The following is a 20,401-nucleotide window of genomic DNA, read 5'->3' as shown; positions in this document are numbered from 1 at the left end:
ACCCTGCAGTCATTTTGACAGAGACAGCAAAGGGCTTTTCCTCCTTCCTTGGGTCCCAAAAGCCATCCCTGTTGTTCCAGGAGATGTTCCATTTTTAAGTGCTATTGTAATACATTAAGTATTTGGGTTGTCTCTCACTTTCATTTTTTTTCATGGTTTCCCAAGAAAACAAAATTTGTGTAATCCAGTGGGACTAGTCCTGTATTAATAAACTGCAATTTGTCCATCTTTCCTGCATTTTGAATTGCTCTGAGGGCAGGAGGCATTCCAGATCCTACAGGTTTCATAAGAATTGGCAGCTCGCTAAAGGCTGGAGACCCCAATTAGCGCTTTCTGCTAAGAAAAATCCTATCTATCTTGTGGGCTCAGTGATGCAGGTCCTGTTTGGCCTGCTGGCACAACACCTGCCACAACACCAGAGCCTGAGTAGTAATTAGAGGCTGTGAAAGAGCAATAGAAGTCTATTGTGTTATTTATGGAGCCTTTTCAGGAGGGGAATGCTGAGACTGCAAACAGAAGGAGGATCCAAGCATACTGTGGTAGGGGCTCGTGCTGTACCTGATGGGGAGCTGGGAGCATTGTGGTGGGAATAACTTGTACTTGGGTGTGCCGTCATCATCACTACAGTGGAGATGTATAAAGCACACAGCACACAAATTCAAAGGAGACCAGATTTCATTAGTCCTTCTATTCATGAAACAGCTTGCTGAAAAGATAAATATATGGGCAGAAGCTGGCGATGATACCAACATTGTTAAATGGAAATTATCTTCCAGATCACCCAAAGAGCAAAAACTGAGTTGTTGCAATTCCCTGCATTCTGCTAACAAGAACCAGGTGAAACACTCTTGAAGAATCCAGCCCCCCTGCCCAATTACTCTAATTTAGAGGTTTTTCAGCAGACTCTGTTACATTTCCAAACTCACAGGAACCCTTTGCTAAAACTTGCCTTTTTTTTCTCAATTCCAGAGAATACAGGGAGGATAAAAACCCCGTGTGGGGTGTAACAGTTAAAATTTCATTTTGAACTGGAACAAAATCACAAACCTTCCAGAGAAACCAGCAATATCTGGTGTGTTGATTAATCTGAAAAAGTCAGTATGTTTTTCAAGCTTTACGTTGTCCTTTCACTGTCTGAACAAGAAAACAAGACCCAAAACAAACTCCAAAGGAAGTTCATGAAACTGTGTCATGTAAATCCAGAAGAGAAATTTGTTACCACTTGTAAAAGTTGAAGCTGTTTGTTTTTTCCCAGCTACTGACAAGCCACTGACTATTTTTGAGCTTGGGTTTCTGGTGGAGTGGATCTTAATTTCTAATCATGGCTATACTTTGTCTAGGAGACATATGGTCTAAAATACAAAATACTCTCTCCATGTGTGTCTTGCAGGGCCAGTACTGTTTCTTGCTGTCAGACAAAATTCTTTGTAATTCCCGGTCATGAAAAAGAAAAATATCTGAAGTTGTGTTGCTGACCACCAAGTATTGAATCTCTTTAAATGCTTGCTCACAGCATTAGATTAAACACAGAATATCTCACATTGTTATGGTGATCCATGCATTGTATTCTACCAGCTCATTCTTCATCTTGGGTTTGGCAGGTGCTTGGTGAATTCAGGTCACGCTGAAGGAGCTGGCAGTGCCCACCAAGGCCATTGGTTTGACAGTGTGCTGGTCACAACTTTTGTTAGAATGAGCTCTTTGACGGGTGTTGCATAGCTAAATTAGGTTTGTTAGAACACAAACTAGGAACAATGCCATTTGAGAGAGGTTTAAACAACAGGGCATAAATAGATACATCCCCTTGTTCCATGCTACTTGCAGATGAGTCCTTGTCTCCAGTCTTGCTTAGTCCAGCTGCTTTTGGTGACTTTCTGAGCTCTGCCAGCCCCCGGCAGCCTGGGGACATTGTCATCTTCCGGGCCTGGCAGTTTCACTCCCCCCTGGTTTTCTCAGGAGTCTCCTGCTGTCTCCACAAAGTCAGGTTGCACTCTTCTCTTCCTGCCTTTCCATAGAGATGACCCTTCTGTCACAGCAGGATTGCTTCTCCCTCTCCCAGGTCAACAGCAGCCACCTTCTTTGCTACCCAACCAAACCTAATTACCGTGCATGAAGTGCACAATAAATTGTGAGCAGATAAAGCAGCTGCTGTCCATCACAGGGAGCATCAGAAGTGTTTGCAAAGCATGAGCCTTCTTTTCCTCCTTACTCTGCTATTATTTCATTGTTCATTAACTCCAGAAAACTGTGAGGCTGTGTGTAGGGAAGGGTGCCAGGCACAGTCTGGTCTGAAACCAGCACCACAAACAAAATCTGTCCTTTGTCAGCAGCCTGGACAGCTGGTAGTGAGTAGCAGTTAGCCCACCTCATATTTGGACAGCAGTAGTGTCTCATGCTATGGGACTGTAATGACGATCCTTTTAGCCTGCAAAATTTCGAAGAGGATGTAACTGTGAATGACTTTTTGCTTTTAAAGATGAGAGATGAGAGTGAACTCTCCAATTAGCAGTACTAGCAGGCCTGTTAGCCCAAATTCAGCTCAGTCCTGGCAGAGGAGGATCATTCTTGTTTTTTTTTCACATCCAACCTTTTGCAAGGAAATGCTCCGCTGCAGTAACATGTGAATGTTCATGCTTACCATATTGGAGGTCATTTGTATGTCAAGCGTCTGCTTTTTGTAATATGAAAAATATCCTGTGTGCAGTGTAAATGCCCCCCCACCCACTAGGAGCCCATTAGCAGCTTCACTTTTAGGGAAACAGCATGTGGTTTGGGAAATTCAGGTCAGGAAACAGGGATTTCGTAGCTTGGGTTCTAGGTGGTTTACTCAAAAGAAATTCAGCTTTCACTGTTGCTCTGCCAGTTGTCTCAGGTCTCAGATTCTACCTGAAAACCTGCTCTGGCAGCTCCCATGTTAACTTTCTTAAAATATTTCTGCTAAAATAATACTGGAATAAGCTCAAGACTGATTATTAAAAGAGTAAGTATACAGAGCAATACTGCTACCAGACCCAGTACTCCTGTTGTGTGTCATATATTTCTTCTTAAATCCCTTATGCAAATAATTTTAATTTTCAAAATTTCCCATTGTTTTAAAAAAGTAGTGTGTGTATGTTTTATATGTATTTTTACATATATGTAATAGAATTTCTTTTTCATCCACTTTTAGTGTGAGTATAACTTGCTAGGTGTTTTGCTCTGAAAATTTGTAATAGACCTCTAGTAGCATTTTATAAATATTTTAAAGTGCAATTTATTCCCTTCGTATTTACACCCATGAATTACTCATTACTTAGCACATCTTTCCTCCTGTAGGCAAACAGCAGTGGTTGCCATACTGTTTTAAAATGAAAGCTGTCAAGATAAAGGTGGGTTTCTTTAATGAATAACTACTTTGATATTGCACTGCAGGCACTAGCAGCTTGGTTGGAGGTGACTTTTAACGAAGATTTCTCACACTTACCAGAATTGCATGGGTGCAAATGAAAGAAGATAAACCTCACCGAATCTGCAGATAAAGTTGTTTTTTTTTCTCAAATGCTCTTCATAACAGTATCTAATATTTACCTAATACCTTTCATCCCAAGCAATTTATGATTAATTAATCTTCATAACTCTCTTGCTAAAAGAAGAGCATTGACAAAACGATGCTGGAGAAGCTAGGCTGATTGCCCAGGATTTGCCTCTAACAGAAAGTGCTGTCTTACTAATCATCACATACTTAATTCCATTTGTCAGTGTGAAGAAAAATCTTGATAGCAAATAACCTGTAGTCTGAATTTCTGCAGAAGATGATACCTTGTATGGTGACTGCAGGACACTGACTGTGGGATCGTACTGCAGGCTCTCTGCTACCTTTGTAGGGAAAGAAACTGAATAGAGGGTACCAGCTGAAACTTGCAGCATCTTCAGTTATGTCAAATTCATGACCCACTGTCACTTAGGTCACAAAGAAAAGATGACCACAAGGTGACAAAAGATGAGGAGAGGAGCTGTGGGTTCGCCTTATTTTTGGCCAATAGTTGTAGTTCACTCTTCCAGTGAGCACTTGTTGTGAGCCTGCATCCTTCCCTCACTTCTAGGCAGGGCTGGGGATATGGGGTGTAAGGCTGGGACAGGCTGGACCATTCTTCCTTGAAGGCTGTTTGGAGAATTCAGGTAGTGAACAGCAACTCTTTCTCACCCCCTTTTCTCCACCAGCATGTAAAACACTTGTGATCACTTGGGTGACCATCTAGTGACTGCCAAAATTACAAGAGGTGAAATAAAAGGTGCCTGTATTATGTCTAGGTCCTGGTGAAACCAGGTCTCATATATACATTTTCTAATTTTGATGCATAAAGGAGTCATATCCTTTCTGCAAAGCGTCTCAGCAATATCTTCCACTCCCTCCTGCATCCATAGGACTTAGGAAGTTTGGAAGGAGACACAGACAGCCTTGGTGGTATTCTTGTCTCCCCGATCCTAAGTAGTTTCCAAAGAAAACACATGGAGTTTTAACCAATATTGGCCTTTTTGCAGTAGGAAACCTGCTCTATCACCTCTAAGAGCCTCCTTCTTTGTCTTCAGTATTATTGCTCCAAAGCTGTGCTGCTATCCACATGTTTAAATGTCGGGGACCAGGACTCAAATGGCCTGAGATCTTTGTTTATATTTAACGGAGAGAAGGAGGAGCTTTTTAAGCACTTCTCAGAGCAAATGCCCCTTTAACATGCATGTTATCACAGTAGTGTAATGTGATATCAGTGTTCATGCACTTTCAAAAAACCCCAGGGTATTTCCTTAAAAGAAAGATCTTGGAGATGCTCTCAGGCTACATTTCTGTGCTGAAGAAGGGAAGAAAAAAAAGGAGTAGAGGGTTTTTTTACAGTAATAGTAGCTAAGATTTTCACATAACCACCTGCCTTCAGGGCTCAGAAATGTAACAGAAACACCAAGGGCATGTGATGGGCCTGTCAGATTGTGCCACCGTGGAGGAGGACGAAATTCTGCAGAGCCGGTAAAGCAACATGAGAGTCTCCAAGGCAGATCTACCACTTACACTCTGCTGAGGCCTCTGCCATTTGTTAGCAGTGCTAAGGGCTATCCAACTCCTCGTCAAGAGCATGGGGGCTTTGGAGACCTTTTACTGCAACTGAAGTACTGTGGAAATCACTTGAATTACAATTTTGCAGTAGACAACGCTCTGGTTTAATATTTCTGTGCGTGTACAATACATGCACAGTTAATTAAACGTGCTTGTAATACGAAAGGACATTATTTGTGTTGGTATAAAACACTACAGATCATACTTCTGGCTGTACCTTATGCCTCCTTAAAATAATTCGACGCCCTCACATTCAGCCACCCTTCACCCCACTCCCCACATACACATACCCTTTCTTGATCCTGTTAATAATTTCAAGTGTCCTAAAAAAATTTACTGGGATTTAAAATTGTACAAAATGAGCAGCTCTCCTACTTCAATAGCCCATGTACTAGATTTATGATTAAAAAGCTTTCATTTAAGTAGTCTCTTACAGGTCTTAACTACAGGACGATTCATACAGAGGTGAAATTAATCGGATATTTCTGGTTAATCCTGCAGTTTAGTTTTCACATGCCAGAGACGGGCAAGAGAATTTATCTTCAACGGTCCTAATTAAGAAAAAGAGCAATGGCAAGGGTGCAGGTAATTACACCTCTTTGTAACATCAGAACCTTACTTTTGAGAAGCAATGGTTTTAGAAACATGATCTTATAGAGACTCTTTGCAAAACGAAATAACCTCTTCACCCCCCAATCTTAAGCCCAAAATCCAGCTAAGTACCCAAAACCTTAGAACACCATGGCCTGGAAGCACTGAATGGTCCCAGTGGGTCTTCATGGATTTGACTGTGACAGAACACGTGAAGAATCACAATTCACAACGAGGATTTAAGTTCTACTTTCTATATCATTGCCTAATTTGAAATTACCTGAATCCTTCACATCCTGGCCATTGGCTCTGTCGGCAGGGACCCTCAGGGTTTCCAATTCTGCTGCAGGTTGCTGAAACCAAGCAAAACCAAAGGAGGACTTCCCACTTGTTTTTAAATAACATTGGTTGGGTGCTTTATGGCTAAGTAAGTATTGTTCATGGCAAAGCTTCAACACTTTTGGTGTTCAGATTTGTGTAAAGCCTGGTAGTTACTTTTAAATAGCCACCTCCAAGGGACATTGCATGTCATCTTGATGGAGCTGGAACAGCCTTGCAGGAACATGGGGTCAGTGCAACCAAGCAGTGTCAGATGTCCCAGCCCAGCCAGATGCAAGACAGCCCAATCTACACAGCTGTGTTCTCCTCTTGTGAAGCTTGTCCCTTCAGAAAGGATGCTGTATTACCCCCACCCCCGCTCATGGGGCTATTAGCAGATATTGTAAGCAGAAGCTGTTGGAAAGGATATGGAAAGGAGATCTGCCCTTGGCTCAGTTACGGGCTGTCAGGGGTATCCAGGTGGTATGTGCTCACCCTTCCCCTCTCCTCCTGACTGGACACACAGCTGTAGTGTGGTAAGGGCAAACACATAGCAGCAGAATGTGTCTTTTGAACTACTGAATATTTTTCCTGGTCACCTATAATGAAACAAACTTTGTATTATCTGTAGGACAAGTGCAGCCTTCAAGCCATACAAAGCTCATATAGTTTTGTTTGACACATAAAGACTAAGTGGGACATGCATCTTCCATTGGCATCATTGGAAGGCCTTGCTTGAGGGCAGTTTGGTGCATCCAATGAAATACAATTTCGTTGTGCTTCTTTACAGTGGTTTCTGAGTGCTGTTGGAAAAGGATGATGAGGATTTCATTACAAACCGTGAGCCTGCTCTCCTACTGAATCTGAAGTTTTGAAAAATGAAATGTTTTTTTCCCAAATAAGAGACCTTTTAGTTTTGTGAATGGTGTTTAGTTATCTGTGCCTGACAATGTCCTAGCAATTTAACTCACTGTCGTGACTAAAGCACCATCCAAGTTATTTTCAGAGAGGCCTTTAAGTATTGTTCTGACATAAAAGTGTAATGATGCTCCACTTAGGAGTGTTGACAGGGGGTGGATTTGCTGGCTTAAAAAAGAAGAATCATAAAACCGCTGGGACCGAGTGCTTGTTGGAATAGACCAGAGGGGTCTTTTATGTACAAACATGGTTTTTTAGAATGTCATTTCCTTTGTCAAGTTTACCCGCCATTTTAGTAACAGTCCTAAAAAATCCTAAATCCTAAAAAAGTTCTTACCTGCATGTCACAGTATTGTGTCATGTCAAAATGGATGTTGCAGTCATGGATCCCTGCCTGGCAGCAATTTGCCCGCTGATGCAGAAGACCAGGAACTGATTAATGACCTTTTTATGACTTGTGTAATTTTAATCCAAGCAACCAGTGCTATTCCAGGAAATTATGACATTATTGCCAGTGCCCCTGGATGTATTCATTAGCCTCTGGAAGTAAGAATTCTACCCACAAATCGCCTCTGGCACCTTAAGGTATTTTCAATTCAGCAGCCTTTGATTTAAGAGTAACTATAACATCTGTATAAAAGTAGCAGCTACCATGATATAACATGCTGACATGGCATAACATGGCTCCTACCCACAAAAGCCACTTGCTCGGAGAAGACTCCCCCATGCCAGGGCACGTGGCAAGAGCCCTGGGGCGCTGCGGTCAGATGAGGAATTTCACGCCTGGCTGCCCAGCCTGTGTTTGCTCTCTGAAGCGTAGGTTTCCGTCTTATGAGTAATCAGACTGATATCTTTCACATCTACAAACCCAGCAAGAAATATATGTCTAGAGCATAATGTTATTATCATACCATCATTTATATTTCAACTGTCTGAGCAAGTAGTGGTGTATTGTCCTTATTTTAAGTCTGGCATCGGAAATTGGGGTTCTTTATTACTTCCCTTTCATAGAATCATAGAATAGCCCAGGTGGAAGGAACCTTGAAACATCATCTGGTCCAACCTTTTGTGGGAAAGGGAGCCTAGGTGAGATTATCATCTGCTGCCCTGTCCAGTCACATCTTGAAAACCTTCTGTGATGGGGACTCTACCACATCCCTGGTGGGGTTGTTCCAGTGATTGATTGTTCTCACTGTGAAAAATTTATTTCTTCTGTTGAGATGAAACCTCTCCTGGTGCAGCTTGTACTCATTGCCCCTTGTCTTCTCCATGTGACTCCTTGTGAAGAGAGAGAGCCTCTGTCCTCTTTTCAGAAAGGGTTACTAGACATTGGAATGGGCTGCCCAGGGAGGTGGTGGAGTCACCATCTCTGGATGTGTTTAAGAAAAGACTGGACATGGCACTTAGTGCCATGATCTTGTTGACAGGGTGGTGCCAGGGCAACGGTTGGACTCGATGATCCCAGAGGTCTCTTCCAACCTGGTTGATTCTGTGTGATTCTGTGTGATTCTGTGTGAATATGGTGACGGTGTCCTGCCTGAGCCTTCTCTTCTCTAGGAAGAAAAGACCTAACTCCTTCAGTCTTTCCTCATAGGGCAATTCTCTAGCCCTTTGATCATCTTCATGGCTCTCCTGTGGACCGTCTCCAGTCTGTCCACATCTTTTTTGAATTGTGGAGAACAGAACTGGAAATGGTACTGCGTAGCTCACCTCTATATACTCAAATTTCTCTTTTACATAAAGTGCAACTTCACTTCTTCTTCCCTTCCTGTCTTTCTGAAAGAAGTTTGTAGCCGTCCATTGAGGTCTTCTAGTCATGTGAATTTTCCCACCAAGTTTCAATGATTCCTATGACATCATAACTCTCAGACTGGGCACAGAGTTCCAGTTCCTTCTGTTTGTTCCCCAGATTATGTGTATACTTGCCTTTGGAAAGGGTTGGGGAGCATTCCTCACTACTCTGGCAGGTGCGCTTATCCACCTTGTTGCTTATGGATATACAGGTGTTGCAGATGCGGACACTACCCCCGCAAGTTCATTAGTTTAAAGCATGATTCATTAAGTCAGCCAGTCTGCTACTGAAGATTCTCCTGCCTCTTCTAGATAGGAGGATTCCATCTGTCCCCAATAGGCTCTATTCGTCAAAGAACATAGATCTATCATCTAGTTCCAACTCTCCTGCCATGGGCAGGGACACCTTCCACTAGACCAGGTTGCTCAAAGCCCCTTCCAGCCTGGCCTTGAACACTGCCAGGGAGGGGGCATCCACAACTTCTCTGGGCAACCTATGCCAGTGTCTCACCACCCTCACAGTCAAGAATTTCTTCCTAATATCTCATCTAAATCTACCCTCTTTCAGTTTAAAACCATTACCCCTCGTCCTGTCACTCCATGCCCTTGTAAAAAGCCCCTCTCCTGCTTTCCTGTAGGCCCCCTTCAGGTACTGAAATGCTGCTAGAAGGTCTCCCCGGAGCCTTCTCTTCTCCAGGCTGAACAGCCCCAACTCTCTCAGCCTCTCTTCATAGGAGAGGTGCTCCAGCCCTCTGATCATCTTCGTGGCCCTCCTCTGGACTTCCTCCAACAGCTTCATGTCCTTCTTACGTTGGGGGCCCCAGAGCTGGACGCATTACTCTAGGTGGGGTCTCACGAGAGCGGAGTAGAGGGGCAGAATCACCTCCCTCAACCTGCTGGCCATGCTGCTTTTGATGCAGCCCAGGATATGGTTGGCTCAGGAGGTTCAAGGAGTGTCAGATGGTGCCCCAGTCAGCCAGGCTAACCCAAGCTATTCTATAAAAGATGGGCAAGATTTTTTTCTTGAATAACATGTTGTCTAAGAGGATGAACATGATCTGAAGACAGTGAATGGCTGCTCTGAACAACTTAGGTGCCTTCCTGCCTGTCTGCAGCTTTGGTGCCTGTCATCACCTTTCTCCTCCAACCAAAGCATTGCTCAGCATTCATGAGAAGTTCTGCTCAGCTGCTTGCATCCTTCATACTCTGAAATGGAGATATCTGTTGGTTTGAAACTCCTTCAAGGCTGGGACGGTGATTAAGAATAAGTAGCGTGAGTTGAGTTTGAATGTGAAATGTAATAGGAGTTAAGTTCCTAAGCAACTTTTGAGGATCTGTGCCTGAGCTCATAAAATGCAATTAATTAGTGACTAACTGGAGACTCTCTAGGGCTCTTCCATCCTTGAGGTTTCAGTATGACATCTCCCCTCCTTAGCCCATATTGCATGCTCTGAAGTCATTGTTATACCAAGGAAGGAGGCAGACACATTTACAAGCTCTTTGATCTAGCATAATTCCACGTAAACTGTAGCACACACGTTACTGTGCCTTGACAGGGAGGAGCAGGACTGAATGATACCAGACCTTAGGCACTGACAATTATTAGGGCATTGCTTAACCTCTCCTAGTCTCGTGAGCTGTGGCATCCAGTATGGATTGCTAAAGCTGATGGAAATTCATTAACACTGTTGGAATGTCATTAACACTTTTACCAAGGATTATATCCCTTTAAGTGTCCAAATATGGCACTCCAAGCCAGTGCTCAAGGAAACTGGAAGCAGCAATTCCAGGAAAGAGGCATTTGTTGATGATATAATGCTGTAGGTGTCAACAGATGTCATTCCTTTTAATAAGGCATGTGGCTCTAATTTGGCCCTTCTTGCCATCAGGAGGAATTTCTTGCAGAGCAGATGTCACTTCTAATCCTATCTTTCATGGGTGCCTGCGCCCTGTTAAAACTGGCATGCCAGTTCAGAAGTAGGCATGGTGCCATTAGAGCAGATGGTCATGAGCGCAAGTCATGTTACAAAACTGGTGTTTCTAGAAATGTGGTGCTGGGACTGAAGTACTACCCAGGAACATCAAAATCTTCCTACCCAGGAAAATACCCTCTAAGTAGGCTGATACATGCCATTAATGCTTTAGTGCTAGTAGAAAATGGATGTTATCTGTATCTTCTTTCTGGTTGTTCTAACTTTTGGACAACCACTGGTGATCCCAGGAGCCATTCTGGCAGCTGAGGGCATTGGAACGTAGATGCGTCCTTGGCAAAAATACCATCAATGCTTAAGTGTTACTTTGACAGCTCTACAGTGCCTGGGAATTGTTGTGGTGTGGAGGACTACTCTGCTGGGCAATGAGGGGGAGAAGTGGCCCTTGCACCTGTATTCATCCATCTCCTCTGTAAGACAAATACCTGAAATAAAACTGTGCTCCTGTTTTATTTCATGTGCTTTTGGCTTAGTATAGAGAGTAGTGTTTGCCGTAAAGCACTCACCCTAAGTCAAGCTTGGCTTGCATTGAAGACAACACTTCAGTTGCCCTCACTGGGATCAAATACAGTATTTCTTACAAATTCAGCGTTCAATAACAGTTCATTTCAGTAAATTTACTGAACGTGGGATTTTAAAAAATCTGTTGCTTGGATATAGCTACTTGTTTTCTCTCCCAAAATGAATGTGCTGAGAGGAATTCAAATGTTTAACTGATATGTAATATGTTCTTCTTAACTTGTGTCAGCAAGTAGAGCTTCCAAAAGCACTATGAGTACTTTTTTGCCTTGAAGTGTACCTCAGGTGTTAAGAACCAGCCTTTCCTACAACTACTTGATAGGCTTCAGTAATTATACAATAAGATCAGGTATGATCTGATCTGTTAGAAATCTTAATCTGTATGCCTAGCAGAAGCTTACAGCAGATCTGTTTCTCTCTTGTTATTTAGAGAAGCAAACATTTCCCCAGCGTATAGTCCTACTGCCTCAGCTCCTCAGGGTACCCACACAAGACACTTCAACAGAGTATTCATGACGTGGGATGTTTCTTGTCACTGTGATCAGAGTCATACACTGAGTGAGGAAAGTTTGCAGGGAAGATTTGGTCATGAATTACCTCTGGCAGTTCAGCTCCAAGTAGTGCCAAGAGATGGTCCTTTCAGAAGGTGGATACGCAGTGATGTCTCAGACCCATTTTAAAATGTCTACATAGACCAAGTATCTTTGGCAAGATTCCAATAACCTTATGTTATCCTTTCGGACAAACATGATGACTGATCAGCAAAATACTATGCTGTCTTCACTGTATACCCTATGGGCCTTTAATTAGCCAGCTATACAAACGAGCTCACCTGGCCAAGCGGCTGTACAATCCGTCAGTGGTAGGCAAAGCTACCACCAACATATGGTGAAATTTTATTATATAACAAAATGTTCATCTTGCCTGGTAGAGGTGTAACATTTCACAAGAGCCCAAATAAAACATGTTATGTGATTCCAAAGTGTGGCATAGTCAGCAAGTTGTCTGCAACTCCCACTAACACATGCAGAAATTTTACTTTGTGGTGAAATTTTCACCTTGCCCAATGAGGCTTGTAACACTTCAGTAAGGAGCAGCACGTAACTCCACTCAAGTAAGAAGTCCATTTAGTTGGATCCCAAAATGTGTATTTTAATTTGTGAGGTGAAATGAATAAGTTAGTATTGATACAAGGAGGTGCATCAGCAGAAGGCTGTATTTCTACTATCTATTATCTGTGAAGAACACTGAAGATGGGTCTGTGCTGCAAAAATTCATCTAGATTTCAAAAACTCTGAGTCATCAAAAACAGCAAAACATGTCAAGGAAGGAGCTTCAATTCCACTTGGCAGAGGCAAAACATCTCCACTTGTCTTAACTCCATTTTGTTGCAAGGGAGGCTAAGCTGGATGACCTCCTTTGCCATGGGCTGGGAGCACACACAGCCCAGCTCGGTGGATGCTGCTTGGCTGCAAGTCGAGCTGCACTGGTGAGCAGGGGAGAGCCTGGAAGCCAGGCTAAGCCCAGTCTCCTGGTCCCTCAGCCTGTTCTTCACACCATGGCTGTGGTTTGGGCTGCTCTAGCTCTCTCAAGAAAAGCTGCTATAGTTAGCCTGAGTGGTGTTAGGATGAGCCAGCTTACACCACTTGGCCAACTTTTATTTATCAGCGTAGATACAGCCTGATAGACCAAGCCTCAACTAAAGGGCATGTCTGCAAGGGCATCCTGCTGTGAGTAGGGTTGCCAGTGGTGCCCTGGCAGTGCAACTGCCAGTTGATTTAGGAAGGCACAGCCTGAAGAGGTGATACTTCCCTCTGCCCTGCCAGAAACACCACCTCCGTGTTTTGCTTGCCTGGATCAGCTGGAAGTGCAGAATCCAGCCTCTGGCTGCAGAAGCAATCACAGGCAGCTGGAGGTGAAGGAGGAGCCTGCCAGTGCATCTGCACAGAGATGCTTTTTCAGCTCTTCTGGTGATGGTAGACTTTGCAGGGCTACCTGCATGGCCAGATCTGAGGGGCCAAAACTATCCGACAACAGGTGTCATAGGAGAAAGGTGCATGTCTTTAGGACTGGAGGGCATGGGGAGAAGGACAGACGTGCAGCAATCTCTTACAGATGTAAGTGGTAGTGTACAAAAAACATGATTGATCACATAGCTGTCATTAATCATCAATGATAGCACCAAACTCCCTCCCTAGCTGACGTGCGGAAAATAGACTCCACAACCGACAAGGTTGTAAAGTAGGTATGTTTATTCAGCGCTGGGCAGCACGGGGGGTAGTCCCACCAAAATCGTGCGCCCCTTCGCAGTAATTCAGCTTGTATTTATGTACCAAAGTATTACATATTCATCATTTCAAGGACACCTATACATATTCATGACTTTCCCCGAGAAGGCAGTCTTTATTATAATGAGTTCCTCCTGGTGGTTGTGGGCCGGGGTCTCAGGGATGAAGGCCGTATGTCTTCCTCGCTGTGTACTTCTCACCTTTTCTTCTTGCACGGGCGTGGTAACATCTTGGCTCAAACCGCAAGATCAGTTCTCATGGGTTTCGTATGACCTTAATGTTCTGCTACTTGTTCTATTGAGATATGCTTAGGCAGTTAATTTACACATCAGGCTGATAAAGAATTAAAGAATTTCTCAACCCCCAGGACAGCTCACACCCAGATCAAATAGCAAGTAAAAAAAGAAAAAGGAATTATGTCCCTTATCATAGCAATGAAGAGGCTGTCTCAGAGGTAGTCATCTGCAGTGCAGAGACCCAAAGCCATAGAAAGCTCAGGGAGCTGGCTCCTGTGCTGACAGGTGCTGCAGATTTGGCTCCTTATTTTGGTGCAAGTTATTAAGCTCAAAATTCAAATTTCAGGTTTCAGTTTTGAATGCTAAGACTTCTGAAAAATCAGCTTTTATAAAGGCATGTGGGCATGCACAAACCTCTTCTAAAATAAATATGTTATGGGGGATTATTTCTCAAACACCTTTGTCTGAGCCAAAAAAATGCAGTAGGAAAAAAATACTTAGAGGTAAGTAAGCTAGGGTTAAGCATTGTGTGAACGTCAATCCTTAAGCCTCTTCTTGTTCTGGACAGAAAAGAAACCTGTCATCAGTTTGTCCCTAATCTGTTGCACATTTGGCCTGCTGTATCAGGAAATACCAGGCACTGGCTCTCAGCAAAGACAAAAAAAAACAAATTAGCCAGCTAGTAATCTCGTCTGCTATCATCCCATGGTAATAGCATGGTAACCCCTCAGGACTAATGATCACACTGTGCCTCTTGGTCAATAGCATTGTTTCAGCTCGAGCTACAGAGCTGTACGTTCAATTGTGCCTCTTGATAATTACACTGTGAAACGTTATATTGAAATAGACAGTGTTGGACTTTAAAACAGTAACCCTTAAAATAGTGAAATAGAAAGCTCAGCTGACAGGCTGCATATCTTGTAATCAGTCTATAAAAGTTACTTAGCTCTTTACAGGTAAACATCAGAAATAAAGAGTGGACATTTATTGAAGGATGGGCAAGTGTTCCAATTTAGTCAAAATTGTGTCTTGTGGGTTTTTGTTTTAAGCATCACCTGATTATTCACAGTAGTTTACGTATTTTCCTTATCAGATCATTACACATGGCAGTGATTTTAGGTTTCATTTTGTGCTTGTATTTGTGCTTGAAAACTGGGGCACAGAAGTGCAGCCTAGTAAAACCCAGAGGAATCATAAAGTGCAATGTTTTGCAAGTGAAAAAAGTCATTCCAGCCTCATTCATCATCAGGTTTTCCTGCTCGCTTTCTCCGTCTGTCTCTGCTATTCCCTTGCTGTGTGAGTTTGGAGAGCAGCTCAACTCCTTCCTTGTTTGTAAAGCTCATTGTGTTCTGGGACTGGAAAGTGCTTTAGAGATGCTAAGTGGGCTCGACGCTGCAACAACTAGACATACCTTTGATGTCATTACACTTGGCATCTAAGTAGTATCTAAGGATCTTCAAGATGGAAAGGGCTTGCTGTTACCCTGGGTAAATGTTTGTGCTTCAGTGAAGCACATTCACGATGCCAGCACATTCCCAGTGTCTCTGGTGCGATTACACCTGCGGCGAGGAGCTAACAGCTCCAAGCCCACTGCCAGCACAGCAAACGCCTGACCTGCTCTGAGGAGCTGGAAACTCACTCTGTTACAACAGGCTTCACATAGCAGCCCACGAGACAGGGAGCAGCAGAAGCAGCTGCACTCATGCTTTAATACTCTTCTGGGGTTTGTTTCTCAACAAAACAGAGACGCATAGGCATTGTCAGTCAAGCTATGTTTCTAGAAAGGACCCAAGTTCTCCAACAGAAGGGACTTTATTGCCCTCGAGTGCAGGCAGGAAAATCTGTGGCTGTGGGGCTCCAGCAATTCTTGACTGTGAGGGTGGTGAGACACTGGAACAGGTTGCCCAGAGAAGCTGTGGATGCCCCCTCCCTGGCAGTGTTCAAGGCCAGGCTGGATGGGGCTTTGAGCAACCTGGTCTAGCGGAAGGTGTCCCTGCCCCTGGCAGGGGGGTTGGAACTAGATGATCTTTAAGGTCCCTTCCAACCCAAACCATTCTATGATTCTATGACACCTCGTTCTTCAACGCAGGAATTGCTTCTGTTTGGCCAGATTTGTGAGTTGAACCGTTCTCCATATAGTACATTTCACAATAGAGAATAAAAGGTTTCAGTTAAAGAGCACTTGAATAGCATTTCTCTGAAAATTATAGGAATAATTTCCTCTTCAAGGTTAGTGTCTCTCCAATTGAAACTTTAAAACAAATAACTGAGGAAAGAAAAAATTTTCTACAAGCGGTGCTACCTAAACTGACTGGGTGAGCGCATATCTGAGACCACTTCAGGAGTAACTTCAGGAGCATAATGCAGATGGACTGAGGTGGACACACATGCTGTGACATCCGCCTGGCACCTGGTAGAGGTGTCCTCATGCACAGCTGCAAAGGAGGCCTGGCCAGGCTGCTCCAGGCATTCTGCTGATGTGACTTTACTGAAGTCAGCAGTGTTTTGTCAGCAGATAATTCAGCACGTAGTCTTTAATGTTTGTTATATGGGTGAAAAACCCATGTCGTTTGGATATAAAACAATGACCTGATGTGCTGAGGGGTGGTTATGCACACAGCAGTGTAAAGATGGCAAATGCTTCAGGTTTTTCTGTTCCTGTGTAGAGTACAGTAAATTGTTTTGTTTGAATTTTTAATGTGGCTTATTATTTGAACAAAGGTCAAATGTGTTTGTAGAAGTCCATGTATACTGCAGATATGTACTTTAAGACCTGTATGCAAGCAGCCTTAAAGACACAGCAAAAATTAAAGCTGTTTTGTCAGAGCCAAAAGGTATATTCTTCCTTTATCAGAAAAGAGGATTTTCTTTTCCAACCTGCACTTTTTTCCTAGTGTAAAGTTTCCTGGTTTTGCCTTTCAGTAAGAAAGGCAAAAAAAAATCTCTCCTTTACTTGCACACATTTAAGAAGCCTACATCTTAAAAATACTGAAGACTTGGACATGCCAATTATTAAAATAATGTTATCATTTTCCTGCAGGCAGTACCTAAATAGTATTGTATTGCATCTTTTTAAAATAATGGAAATAAAAATTATAGCGCTTTTCTGAAATCCTGTGTATTTCTTGCCACTATCTCCACTCTTTTTTTTTCAAACAAAATGCTCATCCTGCAAATGTTCAGGTCCAGATGTGCTGTAATCTTTTGCTCCTCTTAGGCTTTCTACTCTGTAGATAAAGCAGACACTCTAACTTTGCCTTTTTCAAATGTTAAGAAAAGATTGATTTCCTTATATCTACAAGGAGCCTAGAATGTCATTATTCCCTAGATGGCAAATGCAGGAGGAAACCAAACCCGTTAGAGGTTTTGAAAGGGGTCAATATAAACTGGAAACCTTGGCAACCTAAGATTCATTATGAGTATATGTTTTAAGTGTCTGTGAGAGTTAAGCAGATTTTTTTTTGTTTTCCATCTTATTACTGAAATGTCTGAGCGTGGCCTGAGGGACTGTTTGTGGGAAGTCCCTCCTGGGTAGGAGGATTCGATGCCTTGCACCACTGAGCGCTGCTATTCCCCCTTACTCTGACAACCAGCAACTCCCAAGTGTTAGGGTAGAGTGGCTCCTGTAGCAGCTACAAAGCCAAAAATAACTCATCCACACAGGTATTTAGAAATTCCTTGGTTTCTTTATGAGCCTTGCAGCCAGATACCTTTATGGAGCTAGCCTAAAAGCAGGTGTTAAGATCCTGTTGGAGTCAGACTCCAACAGCTGTCAAGCCTTAGAGTTTAAGTAAATTGCTGGGAACTCTTTATTTCTACATAACCATTCATACTGGAGAAAGTCTGTGTAACTTAGCCCAAGTTGCAATGAGAATGTATCTTTGTAGATTACAATTGCTGATACAAGCTTAGTCTATGTCACGTTCACATACATTTTTAATGAACTTTTAATTAGAGTAGTTTTGGTCTCCTGCAGGTTCCATCTTTGGAAATGAAGAGCAAACTACTCCTAAGGCATCTGCACCTTCTAAAGATGTCCCCAAGGGCAGCAGCAAGAGCGCAACACAGGTATCGAGCAGCACAGCAACTCCACGCAGGAGCTTACTTCCAGCACCAAAATCTGCCACAGCACCTGCTGGTAAGTGCTCTGAACTTGTATACTTGCAACACCACCTGCATTAGGCCAGGGAATGCAGAAACCTTCTACTGATGCTATTTTACTGCTTACTCGATTAATTTTCATGCCATTCCTGGGCACATTGCCAATCACGGAATCAACTATGTTGGAAGAGACCTCTGGGATCAGCGAGTCCAACCTTTGACCTAACACCACTGTGTCAACTAGACCATGGCACTAAGTGCCACATCCAGTCTTTTCTTAAACACCTCCAGGGATGGTGACTCCACCACCTCCCTAGGTAGCCCATTCCAATGCCTAATAACCCTTTGTGTGAAAAAATTTTTTCTAATGTCTAACATGAACCTCCCCTGGCGCAGCTTGAGGCTATGTCCTCTAGTCCTGTTGCTAGTTTACCCGGGAGAAGAGGCTGACCCCCACCCCGCTACAACCTCCTTTCAGGTAGTTGTAGAGAGCGATAAGGTCTCCCCTCAGCCTCCTTTTCTTCAGGCTGAACAATCCCAGTTCCCCCAGCCGCTCCTCATAAGACATACACTCTAGACCCTAGGACATGCCCTCTAAACCCTGTGCTGATTTGGACTCTGTTTGCTGTAGTCTCTTTAAAACACGGTCAACAACATGACTATAATCTCATTTTGTGAACTGTGTCTGCAGTTGAAGGCATTTAGTGCTCCTAACTACACATGCCAGAGAATTAGTGTATATATTATTGGTTCACACCAAACAGCTTTTTGAAAACATTGCATTGCTTTAGAGACCAAAGCATTCCTTTGAGCAGATAATTCATTGCTAGGTATGCCTGTAAGGATGAGAATACTGTCCTCTAAGTTTAAGCAATTCATGGTGTTTTCAGTCAGAGAGGGAGAAACAGGAAAGTAAATAATGCAAAAAAACCCCGTAGGCTTGTTTCCAAATTGTTTCCTTACACCTGGTTAACTTAACATGTGCAGAAAAGGACTTACTGCTATAATCAGTGGCTTGGAGAATCTGGCAGGGAAGATGAAGCTGAAACCATTCACCTTATGTAGTCCAGCTAAGTGAAAGTGAAGGCAGGAGGATGTGGTCTTTTGTCCAGCACAGTCAGGAGTCACTGTCTCTTACTGTCAGAAAACTGTTTACTTCTATCGTCTGCAGTCACTAACTGGGGAACGCACCAATCAACAGAATATATGGATAAAAGGTGGTACAATTTTTTTTGTTTCCTTTTCAAGTTTTCTTCCTTTTTTTTTTTTTTTCTTTTCTTTTGAGCTTCCTTTCCTCTCTTCTGGTCTCTAGCAAGGTTATGTCATTTCAGGCTACAGCAGTATTTGGTTAGTATCAGATTTGCCCCTAGACAACTCCAGCAAAAGCCTTTTCTTTCCAGCTAGTGGCATTGGCATGATAAGCTTTAAAGGGCTATTCCAAGTTTCTATAGAGGAGCTTTTCTGGCCTCCGGAGTTCTTTTGTCACAGGCAAGAAGACTGCTAGAAGTCCTGGGTCTTTTACTACTTGCACAGCCTCACACGAGTGAGTCCTTGACAGGGAGGTTTCAGTACGGGAGCATTGCAATGAGCTGGAACCGTGGTGTTTGATATGCAATCGTGCAAATGTGGACATGCTAAATCTAGCATAGGCAGGACTAATCGAAAGGTTCAGGCTGTGACCTCTGAGGTTGCACAGGTTCCAAATCTCAGAGCCACACAGGAGAGCAGAAATTACAACTTAATGCAAAACAATATTGATCAAGCAGTAGGTTTCGAGAAAGAGGATAATATTTGTGATCACATCGGTGCATAAACATTGAAGGGGAAAAGAATTACTGAGGCTGGTGGAAAGCTGAAGCTGACTTTTAATTTGGGTTTTTAATCTATGAAATTATTTAATCTATGAAATGAAAGACTATTTTTTTGCTGAATTTTACTATCTCTGGACACAAAGCTGAAAAATAAAAGTCCATACACAATTTTAGTCATTATGACAAATCCTCCCATTTTTTTCCTTCCAAACAACCTTCATTTGCTCGTTATCCTGAGGTTGTCAGTAGATGTTTTCTACGTCATTAGTCAGGCTCGGCATAGTTTCCTTCAGAGCGCTTGTTATTGTCTTTGCATGACCCTCCAGTAACCTTGGGTATGTCTGCTTCCATGGGGGCACAAAAATGGAAGCTCTTTGCCTGTGCTTCAAGCTGGCCGTAAGTGAACTTGTGGGCTGAGAGCCATAAAGAGCTGTTAGTGCCATGCTGTGTCTGAGTTAATAGGCCCAGTCTAGACAGAGCAGCATAGCTTTCGAAGTGGATTTACTTCCCTCCAGGCTGTGTAGAGTGCGGTGTTCAGTCCTTGTGTCTGTGGGTGCATGGGTCCATACAGGTGTGCCCCATGCAGGCAGTGCAGTGTTCAGGCTTGCACTGGAGAGCAGTCAGTTTTGTTCTTCCCATTGCAAGGCCGTAGTTAGCACAAACCCATGACTCCATTCTTGTTTCCTAAGCTTTGTCACAGCTGGAAAGCTGTCAGTGTGCAGAACAGGAGGCAGGCTTAAATCCAGCAGCC

General features: G+C 43.1%; 1 protein-coding gene across 1 annotated transcript in view; it reads left to right on the top strand.

The window, feature by feature from the left end:
• The window catches only part of MTUS2 (microtubule associated scaffold protein 2), a 210,944-nt gene that overhangs the window by 117,003 nt on the left and 73,540 nt on the right, over positions 1-20,401 (top strand). The window contains exon 4 of the mRNA XM_068395195.1: positions 17,715-17,876. Coding sequence (XP_068251296.1) covers positions 17,715-17,876 — 162 coding nt within the window. The remainder of the gene's footprint in view (positions 1-17,714; positions 17,877-20,401) is intronic.

The sequence above is a fragment of the Nyctibius grandis genome, chromosome 2 (genome assembly GCF_013368605.1).
Source record: "Nyctibius grandis isolate bNycGra1 chromosome 2, bNycGra1.pri, whole genome shotgun sequence".
NCBI classification, from domain to species: domain Eukaryota; kingdom Metazoa; phylum Chordata; class Aves; order Nyctibiiformes; family Nyctibiidae; genus Nyctibius; species Nyctibius grandis.
This window is presented reverse-complemented; position numbering and strand designations above follow the sequence as displayed.